This window comes from Coregonus clupeaformis, chromosome 18, assembly GCF_020615455.1.
Source record: "Coregonus clupeaformis isolate EN_2021a chromosome 18, ASM2061545v1, whole genome shotgun sequence".
NCBI lineage: Eukaryota > Metazoa > Chordata > Actinopteri > Salmoniformes > Salmonidae > Coregonus > Coregonus clupeaformis.
In genome coordinates this window covers 6,277,374-6,293,584 of record NC_059209.1, presented here as the reverse complement: position 1 = coordinate 6,293,584, position 16,211 = coordinate 6,277,374, and the positions used below count along the sequence as shown (strand labels likewise).

General features: G+C 42.3%; 1 protein-coding gene across 1 annotated transcript in view; it reads right to left on the bottom strand.

Moving 5' to 3' along the window:
- Positions 1–16,211, bottom strand: part of LOC123493116 (tau-tubulin kinase 1-like) — a 54,594-nt gene that overhangs the window by 20,277 nt on the left and 18,106 nt on the right. The window contains exons 7-14 of the mRNA XM_045227044.1: positions 10,181–10,246; positions 9,807–9,899; positions 9,208–9,333; positions 8,517–8,671; positions 3,843–4,071; positions 3,295–3,476; positions 2,618–2,952; positions 1,806–1,969 (exon numbers count right to left, since the gene is read on the bottom strand). Coding sequence (XP_045082979.1) covers positions 1,806–1,969; positions 2,618–2,952; positions 3,295–3,476; positions 3,843–4,071; positions 8,517–8,671; positions 9,208–9,333; positions 9,807–9,899; positions 10,181–10,246 — 1,350 coding nt within the window. The remainder of the gene's footprint in view (positions 1–1,805; positions 1,970–2,617; positions 2,953–3,294; positions 3,477–3,842; positions 4,072–8,516; positions 8,672–9,207; positions 9,334–9,806; positions 9,900–10,180; positions 10,247–16,211) is intronic.

Genomic DNA, 16,211 nt, shown 5'->3' with positions numbered 1-16,211 from the left:
GACTTAGTAAGCAATGTATGACACGTTCATAATCATTGCATAAACATTCACACGTTATGTTTTCTTTTCAGCATGCACAGTTTGTTATGTAAATCAGGGTTCTCCAACTCTAGGGAGCTACTGGATGTGCAGGCGTTTTCCCCAACCCAGCACTAACATACCTGTTTCCAATAATCAACTCATCATGATCTTCATTCAACCAGGGGTGTCAAACTCAAAACATAGTCATCTATCCATCATTTTGGTACTTTTCGATGCTCCCTGACTGTCTAGCTTTCAATTAGATGATTATTAGTGAGTTGGACACAGTCAAGAACATTTATAAATGTAGGTCCATTACCACCCGCGGGCCGGATTGGACCTCCTTGCAGGCCGGATCCGGCCTGTGGGCGGTATGTTTGACACCTGTGCTATATGCCAACCAGTGATTGTTTTCAAAAGCTCAAAGCATTTATGAATCTCTTTGAAATGCTCATGTCTGTGTATTTGGTTCATACTTAAATGCCTGTTTCTTGACACATATTTGTCTAGAAAACTGTATTTCAGAGTTTAAAGTGTAACATGTGACAAAAAATAAATAAATATATCCCTGTTGGGCAAAATATGTGTATGATTGCACGTTTTCATACTGAGAATGACAGAACATTCTCACCTATAAGACCCCTAAAGAACTGAAACCCTAATGGAAGCTACGGGCTGAAACGCACTGGTTTTAACAATAAATAAACATTTTATCAACTTCAATTTTTCTCCAAGAATTGCTGAATTTCCTCTATATTTCACCTAAAAAACTTGATCAGTCCCCATATTTTATTTTGTGTATGAGGTAACGGCCAGCTTAATCACATTTGGTGGCAGCGGTGGGATATGTGTCATCATGTATGCGTATATTTTGTTTCATCAGTCAGTATGTCATAACGAGGGCATCAAATGCAGTGCAACCCTGACAAATGTAAACCCGAATACAGGGACGGACTGGGAACAGGAATCTGCCAGGTGTATGGACCAGCCCATCGGGCATTTGCCAGAACTGCACTATGAGAAAATGCTCTTGTGGACTAATTGAGAAATCTATTGAGAAAATATTGTAGAAATACATTGGGGATGACTGTCAAAATGACCCTACTCATGCCACCATCTCACCCAAAAAGCATAAACTGTTCAATAATTATAATATGTAATGCTACATCAAGCCACGTCTCCCATTCATACCTTAGCATTACAAATACAATGGTTAAAACCAAAAGTCATGGAAAGGAACAATTTGGGCCTACTGACACAGAAAAATGCACTTTTTCTCTCTTTACACTGGCATTAGGCTATGTTACACCAATGACAGTGTGAATGACACTAAAATGGCTGCGTTAATAATGGTTGCTCCCCGTCAAGGTATTCACTTCCCACTGGTTTGCAAAATTCTAGGGTTGCAAAATTCCAAGGTTTCCCAGAAAGATTCCTGGAATTAGAAAGAAATAAGCAGGAAATCTGGGAATCTTCCAACTGAGATTTCTGGAAAAACTGGTAATTTTGGGAGAGTTATCAGTATTTTGCAACCCTAGGCTTAACCCTACCCCCAGGTTTAGCACTGCATGTTAATGGACATCCCGACCAGAGGGGGCACCGAACTGCTCATCTTTACATAATCTGGATAGATCAACAACAACACCCACCGCTTAGGTGGGTCTCATCCATATCATCTAAAGATCAGTTGCACTGTGCAGCAGGCGACCCAGCTCTGAGCCGACTCCCATGAACATGCAAGGAGAGAAGCCTCCCTCCACCGATAGGTCGGCCCGGTCTCTTACCGGTCTTTGGGGTCCAATGAGACGGCCCGACGGGAGTGAGTGACAGGGCGACATGGCGGGGCTTCCCCCACTTCGTCTGGAGGCTTCCTCCTCGGTGAGCGTGAGCATGCCCCGGCTGCTGTTGGTTGTGTGGGTCGTCTTGGGCCGCACCACCATCTCCGCCCCTAGAACAAAGGATTGGTTAGGAATCTAGTACCCTTTTCACACGACCCGTGCCAACCCGAACCAAACTGTGATGGCTTGAATATTACATTTTCACATTGTCCTTTTCAGCACGGTTCCAGCAAATGTGGTGGATGCATAACCAGGTCAGCTCAGTACAAATGGTTTGGTTCTGCTCAATAGTGTGAAAAGCTTTTGCCGGTTTAAGTCAAACGTCAAACAATATTTTAATGTCAGAGGAGAGATGAGCAGCATCGTCAACACAACTTGTACAGAATAAAACAGAACTGAATACAACAGAACTTAACAAAGTAGAACTGACTGAAATTGCACATTTACATTTTAGTCATTTAGCAGACGCTCCTATCCAGAGTGAGTGCATACATTATTTTTTTATTTTTCATACTGGCCCCCCGTGGGAATTAAACCCACAACCCTGGCGTTGCAAACGCCATGCTCTACCAACTGAGCTACATCCCTGCCGGCCATTCCCTACCCTACCCTGGACGACGCTGGGCCAATTGTGCGACAGAGCCTGGATTCGAACCAGGATCTCTAGTGGCACAGCTAGCACTGCGATGCAGTGCCTTAGACCACTGCGCCACTCGGAACTGCACTTCATTGAATGTACATAAAACCTCCAGGCCCACCTCCTCCCCGCAGCCTCCTCCTCTCCTCTCCCTCCTCCAGGGGCCTCAGCTCCTCAGGCTCCTCATCGGTGGTGCCCGACGTGGTGGGCTGGAAGTCCCTCAGCTCCGTCTCCTTGTCGATGATCACCCACTCCTTGCTATCAAAGTCTTCCTCCTCTGCCAGCGGCACCGATCTGATAAAGGCGTTACTGTGGGCTTCCTGGTCCACGGACGCCACCGAGCCCTCGCCGTGCCGCCCGCGCTGCAGGCCGCCGTCCACAGACAGCATCATGGCCGGTTGGGACGAGTACAGGTGGCGCGAGGGCGAGCCCAGGATGTCCATGCGGGACCTGATACTGTGGCACACAGATATGTACACACACACACACAGGTACAAGCACGAGAACGTACAAGTGCACATAGACACACAAGCACGCACAAACAAATGAACACACATATTGAGTATTGAAGCATAATATAAAGTGGAGGTCTATAATAGATAGGCTTATAGCAGTTTCACAGACCCTAACCAATGGGACTTTCCTGGAACGCCCAAGAGACTTTAATGTAGTTAAGTACAATACTAAATGTATTTTAGTACAAATGTACTTTCTGGTTAACTACTATACTTAAATACTACTATACTAAAAGCTAGTACAGGTCTGTAACTAATACTAGAGCTGGTTTGTAGTGGTCACCTTTGGCAGTAGCCGTCGACGCCCCTCCCATCAGCGGCCGACATGCGGTCTGACTCGGGACTGTTGATGCGGCGGTACCGGAGGGAGCGCACCTGGCCACTGGGGGACTCGTGGGCCCCTCCGGCCCGGCACGGAGACATGGGACAGGCCCCTCTACTGGGTTCATCCCCCTCCTGGGCCCCCTGCAGACACAGAGTGGAGAGGAGGGGAAGAGACGGGAAAGGAGAGACAGTAATTCATTCTAAAGTGTGTCTATTACCACTGCTAGGAGTTCAAAGGGTAGGCCTTCTGTCTAGTGTACACATCGTCTGTCTGGATGTCTATCTCTGTCTGTGTATCTGTCTGTCCGTCTATCATCCTCTACCCAGCCAACCAGCCCATATTTTTCATACTAAACATACTGTATCAACAAACAGTTTAAGCTACGCTAGAACAACATCTACATCAAGGCCATTCATCCATCTACGGGCCATTGTGGTGAGACCAGGCCATACAGTACAATTTTGTGTCCTCCTTCCCCTCATTCCTCCCCCTCCTCCCCTACCCACCTTGCCCAGGCTGATCCTGAGTTTGTTGCGGTTGAAGTCGGTGTCCTCCCATCCCTCACCCTTTGCGGGTGTCTGGCCACCGCCCCCTCCTCCGCCCTCGCCCCCCTGGCGGCTCCCACCAGGGGGCAGGGCCGGAGGGGCGTTCTCCTGGTCGCTGAGGTGCTCGTCCTGGAGCACGTTCTCCGTGTTCTCCCTCTGGAGGTCTCCGGGCACCGGGGTGTTGAGGGCTCTGGTGGAGAAGATGGGTGGGAGTGGGGGGATGGGTTCAGGTTAAATCAGTTGATTAAGAGCAGCGGTGGCCCAATGATGTACATAATGTATGTAATAATATAAATGTATATTATAAATACATGTATATAACACCTATGTCCACTGGGTGTGCAGGTTTTTGTTGCAGCCCTACTCTATTTTTTATTTTCTTTGCATTTCCTGAATTATGCATGCACTTAATTAATGCACTTTTTACAGGCAACCCTCAATGTTCAGTAAACATCTATTTACATATTTATTTATTCAGTGAGACATTAATTGTAAACTGGTATATCAAATGCCTTTTACAGCCTAGTTTAGAATTCAATATCATGCATTTCAAAGGGTTTGGATGAGCAGTGTAGCAGTAGTCTCGAGGTGTGACAGCAATACTGATGGACACAAAACCTGTTATCGCTCTCTGTTCATTTGCCCTATTCCTTACATAGTGCACTACCTTTGACGAGAGGCCTATGGGTCCTGGTCAAAGTGCACTACATAGGGAATAGGGTGCCATTATGGACAGAGTCTCAGTGTGTGACAACGACCAAAACACTAATGATGTCTCCAGAGATAAGGATGTTGTGTTCGCAGGGAAGTCATGCAGCTGTGTGTAGTGTGTATGTGTGTGTGTGTCTGAAAGTGTGTGTGTGTCTAGGCGGGCTGAACAGTAAAGAGCTTCAAACAAGACAGTCATCAGAGAGAGAGAGAGAGCGAGCGAGAGAGAACTTCAAAAGGATACATTTGGGTGAGTGAGTCAAATAATAGCTCCCACGAAAGATGTATAAAAGACTGAGATTAAAAATAGAGCACTGTAACTGCACCCTATTTTATCACGTTGTGGAACATTCAGGATCTAATATATTGTACCAATCCCTTGTGTATTGATACTGTAAATGTCAAGGGTCAAAGACAGCCAACTGGTGAAAAAGACTCTAGGATTAAAGGGAGACGCAGAAATATGACATCCTCATACACAATGGGGAAATGTTCTGCTTACAAAAATCAACAACTACAAAATGTGAATCTGCCAAGACTGCCTCTATTGGCTCTTCCCATGTGGGCAGGCCTCAAGGGAGGGCAATTCAGCTGGCACATTTACATTGATGTGAACACTGAAATGTTGATTAATGGGCACTGTCCCTGTTAACACTAGAACTGCTAAAGCAGTCATTTTGACTGCTCATTAATATACTTTTTGTATTACGCTGCCATTTTTAAAGCCATGCCCCCCTCCGTCCTTCACTTTTCCTAAATAAGTCTATATAACACACTGCCGTTGTTAGAATGTTCATATCACAAACAGAACTGGAGTTATAACCCGTTTTAGGAGGGCATCACATTTTTTGAATGGTTTTCCCTGTTGCCCCTCCTTCTCTCGACAGTGGAAGGTGCCGTGCCCAGTTGATAATCACCCCGATAACTGTCTCGAAATTGAACCTAACCTATACCGAACGAAACTAATTTCACACTTATACCAACAGATTAAATAAATTAGGTAAATGATGATGGGGGAGAAAGGGGGAGAATGGGTGAGTTGATGAGTGAAGGGAAGTGAACGAACCATAATTATGTAATTACCAATTGTGAATGAAGAACAGGGCGGGCCATTCTATTGTATTGGTATATTCTAATTATATAATCTGAAAATGGTATGTACCCTTATCAGTCCACCAAATCCAAGCAGTCTCATAAGTCTACTCTGGCCTACTTGGAGTACACAGTGAGAGCGTGCGTAATTTACAATGGCAAGAAGACAAAGACGAATGGATGCACATGCTGCGTAAGCACTGCTACTAGATCTGAATGAAAATGACTCAGATGGTGGGGAAGAAATGTATCATGACATTTCTAATTATTCTTCAGATTCTTAGCCTCAGCGTGAAGCTACACGCCTAAGTGCAAAAAAGCCAGAATGATGCGCACTCAGCAGGTGCCCGCGCCACCATTAAATGAAACGTGAGACAGGAGAGAGGAAGGAACGGCACCGTTTGGATACAACAAGCCAGTGACAATGCTACAGGCTGATTATCACCACAAAATGTCATCACTGAGAGATCAGGCCCTAGGGGCGTAGCCAGAAATTCGCTGGTGGGTGGGCCTGCTGAAATTTGGATGGGCAGGGGTGGGTGCTGAGGAGTATTTTTTTTATAATACTCCTTTTTGTTTTTGCTCAATCTGATTGGGTGGGCTTGGCAGGGCCTGGCACCCCAGTGGGTGGGCCTGTGTCCACCAAGGCCCACCCATGTTTACACCCCATGGAATTGCTTCAGAGAAATCATGCGTTACATCTGTTTTGATGATAAAGAAACTAGAATGCGATGCCTGGAAACAAATTCGCCATGGTATCCGATGTATAAATAATTGACAATTTTTTACTGCTGTCATATCGACACTTACAGTGGGGAAAAAAGTATTTAGTCAGCCACCAATTGTGCAAGTTCTCCCACTTAAAAAGATGAGAGAGGCCTGTAATTTTCATCATAGGTACACGTCAACTATGACAGACAAATTGAGGAAAAAAAATCCAGAAAATCACATTGTAGGATTTTTTATGGATTTATTTGCAAATTATGGTGGAAAATAAGTATTTGGTCACCTACAAACAAGCAAGATTTCTGGCTCTCACAGACCTGTAACTTCTTCTTTAAGAGGCTCCTCTGTCCTCCACTCGTTACCTGTATTAATGGCACCTGTTTGAACTTGTTATCAGTATAAAAGACACCTGTCCACAACCTCAAACAGTCACACTCCAAACTCCACTATGGCCAAGACCAAAGAGCTGTCAATGGACACCAGAAACAAAATTGTAGACCTGCACCAGGCTGTGAAGACTGAATCTGCAATAGGTAAGCAGCTTGGTTTGAAGAAATCAACTGTGGGAGCAATTATTAGGAAATGGAAGACATACAAGACCACTGATAATCTCCCTCGATCTGGGGCTCCACGCAATATCTCACCCCGTGGGGTCAAAATGATCACAAGAACGGTGAGCAAAAATCCCAGATCCACACGGGGGGACCTAGTGAATGACCTGCAGAGAGCTGAGACCAAAGTAACAAAGTCTACCATCAGTAACACACTACGCCGCCAGGGACTCAAATCCTGCAGTGCCAGACGTGTCCCCCTGCTTAAGCCAGTACATGTCCAGGCCCGTCTGAAGTTTGCTAGAGTGCATTTGGATGATCCAGAAGAGGATTAGGAGAATGTCATATGGTCAGATGAAACCAAAATAGAACTTTTTGGTAAAAACTCAACTCGTCGTGTTTGGAAGACAAAGAATGCTGAGTTGCATCCAAAGAACACCATACCTACTGTGAAGCATGGGGGTGGAAATATCATGCTTTGGGGCTGTTTTTCTGCAAAGGGACCAGGACGACTGATCCGTGTAAAGGAAAGAATGAATTGGGCCATGTATCGTGAGATTTTGAGTGAAAACCTCCTTCCATCAGCAAGGGCATTGAAGATGAAACGTGGCTGGGTCTTTCAGCATGACAATGATCCCAAACACACCGCCCGGGCAACGAAGGAGTGGCTTCGTAAGAAGCATTTCAAGGTCCTGGAGTGGCCTAGCCAGATCTCAACCCCATAGAAAATCTTTGGAGGGAGTTGAAAGTCCGTGTTGCCCAGCGACAGCCCCAAAACATCACTGCTCTAGAGGAGATCTGCATGGAGGAATGGGCCAAAATACCAGCAACAGTGTGTGAAAACCTTGTGAAGACTTACAGAAAACGTTTGACCTGTGTCATTGCCAACAAAGGGTATATAACAAAGTATTGAGAAACTTTTGTTATTGACCAAATACTTATTTTCCACCATAATTTGCAAATAAATTCATAAAAAATCCTACAATGTGATTTTCTGGATTCTTTTTCCTCATTTTGTCTGTCATAGTTGACGTGTACCTATGATGAAAATTACAGGCCTCTCTCATCTTTTTAAGTGGGAGAACTTGCACAATTGGTGGCTGACTAAATATGTTTTCCCCCACTGTATGTTCATTACAATGCCATTATTACTTTTGTGCAGATTTTCACTATTTATCAAGTACACTTGGTGCTTATAATGATGTTTAGGCTACTGATGTTTTCATCATTTGACCGTGTCTTGCTGACCAAAACTTATGAAAATGCTATTGTGTTATTCGATTTTGTATTTTGTATTTCATTTTATAAACACAACCATATTACTATATTACATATTACAAATTATAATTTTTACGATATCATATATGAAATGTATGAATTACACTGGTAGAGTGTTGCAGTCAGAATGACTGCTCATTATCTTGAAGGGGGATCCCTCGAGGCCCAGCGGTTCTAGTGTTAAATAAATTGCAAGCAGAAAGTTGCCCTGCAGTGTATGATCATGTAAAATTGTGGACTCTCCTTTTAATGCTAATGGTAAATATATCAGGCTCCTTACCCCACCATGGCGACGGTGGGCCGTGTGTTGTGCTGTGGTTGGGTGGAGGCGCTGGTTGACTGTGTGGAGTCTGTCCCTCCTTTCTCCCAATCAAACGGCTCATTTTCCGTAATGATGCGCTCCTTCATGCTGTTCTCAAACACCGACATCAGCAGCTGGGAAATAAAGGAAATCAGACTTAGGTTGCATCCAAAATGGCACCCTAATCCTTAAATACACCCTATTCCCTTGACCAGACCAGCATATAGAAAACAACTCCAAATGAGACTCTGGTTGTGTCCAAATGGCACCCTATTTCCTCTCTGGTCAAAGAAGTGCAGTATATAAGAAATAGGGTGTCATTTTAGATGCAATTTTGTTATTCCCGTGTAGCTCAGTTGGTAGAGCATGGCGTTTGCAACGCCAGGGTTGTGGGTTCGATTCCCACGGGAGGCCAGTTTGAAAACAAATGTATAGACTCACTAACTGTAAGTCGCTCTGGATAAGAGCGTCTGCTAAATGACTAAAATGTTATTGGAAATAGCATAGGGAGAACTAGGAAGCATTGATGAAGTCAACATATCAGTTTGTATGAGCATACAAAAAAATCCCAGCAATAGTGAGATGGTGGCCAGTCAAAAAATTGACGTTTGTGGGATTATTTCAAAACACTTCCAAAGTACTTTCCTTATTCTCTATACTGCGAAGGTACCTGATAATCCGGCTTGGTGTAGTAGTCAAGGCCCAATACATGGTCGAGGAAGATATGGAACTCTGAAGGCATGTGTTTCAGCAGCATCCTATGGTCATATCGCTCTTTTATCTGCCCAACTTGCTCCTGCGCAAAACAGAATAAAACATTGTATATTTGTTTTACTTTATTTAATTGTCATTCAGTGGCTGAAACCAAACCAGTCCCTTCCTCTTCCATTTGCCCATTGCCCATATGCACAAATGGCCGAAAACTGATGGAGTGAAAATGATCAAGGGTGTAGGGGCAAATTAGACCATCCTACATGCCACTTCGACGGAGCCAACACACACTGTGATATTTTTGCACAATTTCATACAAAGAATCGAGAGGCGTACCAAATGATATGCCACATGCATTTATTTCTATCTGATTCCGAGGCGCTACTCATATTACAAATGAAATACCTACTAAATTAAATGTTTAATTGTTACTAACATTGTCAAGAGTTGAAAGAAAATGCTTGTTTTTTGTTCAGCTTGCGTATTATTTGATTATTTGACTTTAACGATTCGCTAGAAATACAGTTGGTCTGTCGTGGACAAGCGAAGTGACTCTACCTTGTCCTTGATTTTCCGCCATGGTAGCTGTCCAACTGCAAATTCCACCAACATGTAAAATAAAGACCATAGGTCATCATGGCGGCCCATTTCCTGGGGAGAGAAAAAATTAAAATAGAGATTATGAATGATATCGTCCTCCATGCTATATCGTTTAATTAGTACAGCATACCCTTAATAGTGCCAAACCTACGGTTGCCCCCATAGAGGTCCTATTAAATTACTAGAGGGGGTATGTATTGTAATTCCTTATTCTATGATTGCCCGACAGTACAACAACACAATAAACAAGTTGTACGTTTATTTCAAAGAGCAGATTTGGCAGAATACATTTTCCAGCATATCATTTGGACAACATGAACATTGTTGTTTACTTTGTTTTTATGTGCATTGACTGAGGCATATCGGACAGTTCCTCGAAACCCTGCGACAGTTCTCGGCTGAAAGGAAACAAAAGGGAACAGTATTAGTGACGGACTAATATCAAGTTGCACATACTTCAACATCTTGGAAAAATAACTACTCTAACACATCTTCCTTCTAGGTTTATCCCTACTGTTCACTCTCCAAAATCTGATTGGTTTAAAACAAATTAACTATTCCGATCTAAGAAACACTAAAACACTTTTTAGTATTTTACATAAATGGGAAGTAAATAATAAGGAAAACAAATAGAACAAAATAAATTACTGGTAACGATGAACATTTACACTACACTAGCATTCATCCCATAGCCATTAGCGCCAAACAAACATGACACAACAGCTACATAGAGGATACATGCAATACAAGTCATCTTAAGACCCAAAAGCACATCATCCAACATGCTAAATTTGACCTTGCAAATTCGATCTGACATTCGCCATAAGATGCCGAAGTCAAATATAGGTAATATTAATGCTTTTGTTGCCGCCATGTAGTGCCGTAGAGGAGTTATGGATGCTTGTTGTAAACACAGTGAATCTAAATAGTAAAAAAATTAAAATATATATATAATAAATAATAAAGTACACAGAAACATAAGTGAGGGGTCACACCAGGCATCCGTACACTAATCCTACTAAAAGCTCGTGAATGCATGTGTGTTCGGCTCAGTAAGCGACTTGGGTAAAACCATAATGGTATTATGCTGTAATTGAGCTCAATTCCATTTTAATCCAGTCAATATAAATAATTAATATTTCAATGAACTTGTATTGAAATAATTCAATAACTCATTTTTTCCTTAGAACTTTTTCCTTAATGTCGATTCATCTCTTGAACTGACAATCTGAAAACATCAAAATAGAATTGCGCCCCTCTAGCTTAGTTTAGTAACTCAATCTCTTGTGTGTTTGGCTTGGGGTGGTAGCATCAGTGACGCGGCACATGCCGTTCGTTCCCACGTTACCCTCGTTGTATGCTGCCGCTATGACCTTAGCTCCGGGGGAGCAAACTGAACGCTCACGGTCGAGTCCCACGGTCGTTTCTCGAACACTGAGTACTGAGCCCTCTGAGGTAGACACTGGGGCTGCATCCCGAATGTCACTATTTGGGAGGGATGCCCCGTTATTGTCAACAATAACACCACCTGTGCTCTCAGCTGGTTATTACAGAGAGGAGGCTGCCTGTATGCCGATTCACTCTGTCCTAAACAAGCAATTAACTAAATGCTTCTTCGGCGACAAGGAGAAGCCGCTTCAGACTCAATTAGAGTGTACAGCTCGCTGTTTGTAAGTACCTTAAGGGAAACTCTGAGCCTCTACCTTGTGATTCATGTCATTGCTTATACAGTATGTCAGTTGACGTACTGTATGTACAGTTGAAGTCAGAAGTTTACATACACCTTAGACATACACCTCAGTCTTTCACAATTCCTGACATTTAATCCTAGTAAAACTTCCCTGTCTTAAGTCAGTTAGAATCACCACTTTATTTTAAGAATGTGAAATGTCAGAATAATAGTAGAGAGAATGATTTATTTCAGCTTTTATATCTTTCATCACATTCCCAGTGGGTCAGAAGTTTACATACACTCAATTAGTATTTGGTAGCATTGCCTTTAAATTGTTTAACTTGGGTCAAACGTTTCGGGTAGCCTTCCACAAGCTTCCCACAATAAGTTGGGTGAATTTTGGCCCATTCCTCCTGACAGAGCTGGTGTAACTGAATCAGGTTTGTAGGCCTCCTTCCTCGCACACGCTTTTTCAGTTCTGCCCACAAATGTTCTATAGGATTGAGGTCAGGGCTTTGTGATTGCAACTCCAATACCTTGACTTTGTTGTACTTAAGCCCCTTTACCACAACTTTGGAAGTATGCTTGGGGTCATTGTCCATTTGGAAGACCCATTTGTGACCAGGCTTTAACTTCCTGACTGATGTCTTGAGATGTTGCTTCAATATATCCACATTATTTTCCTTCCTCATGATGCCATCTATTTTGTGAAGTGCACCAGTCCCTCCTGCAGCAAAGCACCCCCACAGCATGATGCTGCCACCCCCGTGCTTCACGGTTGGGATGGTGTTCTTCGGCTTGCAAGCTATCCCCTTTTTCCTCCAAACATAACAATGGTCATTATGGCCAAACAGTTCTATTTTTGTTTCATCAGACCAGAGGACATTTCTCCAAAAAGTACAATCTTTGTCCCCATGTGCAGTTGCAAACCGTAGTCTGGCTTTTTTATGGTGGTTTTGGAGCAGTGGCTTCTTCCTTGCTGAGCGGCCTTTCAGGTTATGTCGATATAGGACTCGTTTTACTGTGGATATAGATACTTTTGTACCTGTTTCCTCCAGCATCTTCACAAGGTCCTTTGCTGTTGTTCTGGGATTGATTTGCACTTTTCGCACCAAAGTACGTTCATCTCTAGGAGACAGAACGCGTCTCCTTCCTGAGAGGTATGACGGCTGCGTGGTCCCATGGTGTTTATACTTGCGTACTATTGTTTGTACAGATGAACGTGGTACCTTCAGGCATTTGGAAATTGCTCCCAAGGATGAACCAGACTTGTGGAGGTCTCCAATCTTTTTACTGAGGTCTTGGCTGATTTCTTTTGATTTTCCCATGATGTCGAGCAAAGAGGCACTGAGTTTGAAGGTAGGCCTTGAAATACATCCACAGGTACACCTCCAATTGACTCAAATGATGTCAATTAGCCTATCAGAAGCTTCTAAAGCCATGACATAATTTTCTGGAATTTTCCAAGCTGTTTAAAGGCACCGTCAACTTAGTGTATGTAAACTTCTGACCCACTGGAATTGTGATAAAGTGAATTATAAGTGAAATAATCTGTCTGTAAACAATTGTTGGAAAAATTACTTGTGTCATGCACAAAGTAGATGTCCTAACCGACTTGCCAAAACTATAGTTTGTAAACAAGTGGTTGAAAAACGAGTTTTAATGACTCCAACCTAAATGTATGTAAACTTCCGACCCAACATGTGGCTGTTATAGACTGTCAGAAACATGAGAAACTTCCACATTGCTCTAACTTACGCTTAGATAGTCTGTTGCTTTCAAGTTTCTGTTGCTTTTCAACTGCGTATGCATCAGAATAGGGCCCTGAACTCTGACACATAGATATTCTGTTTCTTTTAGGTTTTAGCTAAGTGTAAGTTAGAGAGAGTTTAAGTTAGAGAGAGAGCGAGCAATAATGTACAAATGTCTCACATCCGATTATGGCTCTAATTATATTGCTATGTAGATACACTACCGGTCAAAAGTTCATTCAAGGGTTTTTCTTTTTTCTACATTGTAGAATAATATTGAATAAATCAAAACTATGAAATAACACATATGGAATCATGTAGTAACCAAAAAAGTGTTAAACAAATCAAAATATATTTTATATTTGAGATTCTTCAAATAGCCACCCTTTGCCTTGATGACAGTTTTGCACAATCTTGGCATTCTCTCAACCAGCTTCATGAAGTAGTCACCTGGAATGCATTTCAATTAACAGGTGTGCCTCGTACAAATTTTATTTGTTGAAATTCTATCCTTCTTAATGCATTTGAGCCAATCAGTTGTGTTGTGACAAGGTAGGGGGATTATACAGAAGATAGCCCTATTTGGTAAAAGACCAAGTCCCTATTATGGCAAGAACAGCTCAAATAAGCAAAGAGAAATGACAGTCCATCATTACTTTAAGACATGAAGGTCAGTCAATACGGAAAATGTCAAGAATGTTTCAGTCGCAAAAATCATCAAGCGCTATGATGAAACTGGCTCTCATGAGGACCGCCACAGGAATGGAAGACCCAGAGTTACCTCTGCTGCAGATGATAAGTTCATTAGAGTTACCAGCCTCAGAAATTGCAGCCCAAATAAATGCTTCAAAGAGTTCAAGTAACAGACACATCTCAACATGAACTGTTCAGAGGAGACTGTGAATCAGGCCTTCATGGTCAAATTGCTGCAAAGAAACCACTACTAAAGGACACAAATAAGAAGAAGAGACTTGCTTGGGCCAAGAAACACGAGCAATGGACATTAGACCGGAGGAAACTTGTCCTTTGGTCTGCAATTGGAGATTTTTGGCTCCAACCGCCGTGTATTTGTGAGACGCATGTGTATTTCCCACCGTAAAGCATGGAGAAGGAGGTGTTATGGTGTGGGTGTGCTTTGCTGGTAACACTGTTTGTGATTGATTTAGAATTCACACTTAACCAGCATGGCTACCACAGCATTCTGCAGCAATACGCCCTCCCATTTGGTTTGGGCTTAGTGGGACTATAATTTGTTTTTCAACAGGACAATGACCCAACACACCTCCAGGCTGTGTAAGGGCTATTTTACCAAGAAGGAGAGTGATGGAGTGCTGCATCAGATGACCTGGCCTCCACAATCCCCCGACCTCAACCAAATTGTGATGGTTTGGGATGAGTCGGACCGCACAGTGAAGGAAAAGCAGCCAACAAGTGCTCAGCATATGTGGGAACTCCTTCAAGAGTGTTGGAAAAGCATTCCAGGTGAAGCTGGTTGAGAGAATGCCAAGAGTGTGCAAAGCTGTCATCAAGGCAAAGGGTGGCTACTTTGAAGAATCTCAGATATAAAATATATTTTGATTTGTTTAACAATTTTTGGGTTACTACAGTTTTGATGTCTTCACTATTATTCTACAATGTAGAAAATAGTAAAAATAAAGAAGAACCCTTGAATGAGTGTAGATCTATTTATAGCTGTTGCTATGTAAAATAGCTGCAAGCAGCAATAACGGGGTCCTAGCAATAGAAACAGCACCACTTTGTTAACCATTGATATGAGTATAACAGAAAGGTCAAAAGTGGTTGTCCTTAGTGTGACCCCTCTGCTATGAGGAGAACAGAAAGCTTGGTGACCACACTCACGTCACTCTGTCACCATGCACGTGACAGCCATGGCAGAGCAAGGATCTGATGGAGAAACGGGTTGGAGCATGCACTTCAAAATCAAATGTCCAAAGGAACTGTAAAAAACAAAACAAAGGCAAGCACTGAAACAAAAGGAATGAATAAATGTAAGGATATGTAACAGAAATAGGCACATATCACATAAAAAAACAATGCCATTCATAAGGTCCAAATTACACATGGTAATGGTAGTAACTTGTCAAACATTTTCTATTGGCTTTTATGTAATAGAAACATAACTATATATACTTAATGAGTTGATAATAAATAATGTCCTTGCTCACCATCAATGGCCACAATTCTGGCTGATTTAAAAATAAAATGTATGCAAATGTGTATCAAATTCCTGTAACAATCACATTCTGGCTTACAACATCACACATTCAGAAAACGTTTCAGTTTGATTTGTGGGAACTGCTGGTGAGTGGGGACCTTACTTTTTTCAACTGGCTGTTTTCAAGTTTAAAAACACTGCATCCCTTTTATCACCTACTGTAGGTATGCAAGTGGATTGAGTGTTATCCTATCCATGAGGCATGAAACATCCTTAATAATACCTATATAATGGTGTTATATAGTCTGTAATAACATGATAGATGTAATACGTATAGGGCCGGTTTCCCAGACACAGATTAGGGCTAGTCTTGAACTAAGAAGCACTTTGAATAGTGAATGCGTTTTAGTCTAGAAATAGGCTTAATCTGTTTACACATACAACTCCCTGAAATGTGGCCTAATCCTGCAGCATTATTTACTCAAGATAGTAAACCAGCTTCAATCGAATAAAAATGTGTTAAAGCCATACATTTTGTCAGCTGATATGTACAGTAATTTGTAATTTGATGGATGCCTCAAGATAAAGCTAACTCTGAAAGCATTTTTTTCCAGCAGCATCTGATATATTAATATGTCAATATATGAATATGAGAACACCCCAAGAGTTTACAAAACCCATCAATATTTAACACGCCCCTAAACCTGCTACTCAGCTTCTGCATAAAGGACAGAGACATGTTATAGAAAATAAATTAGCATGCC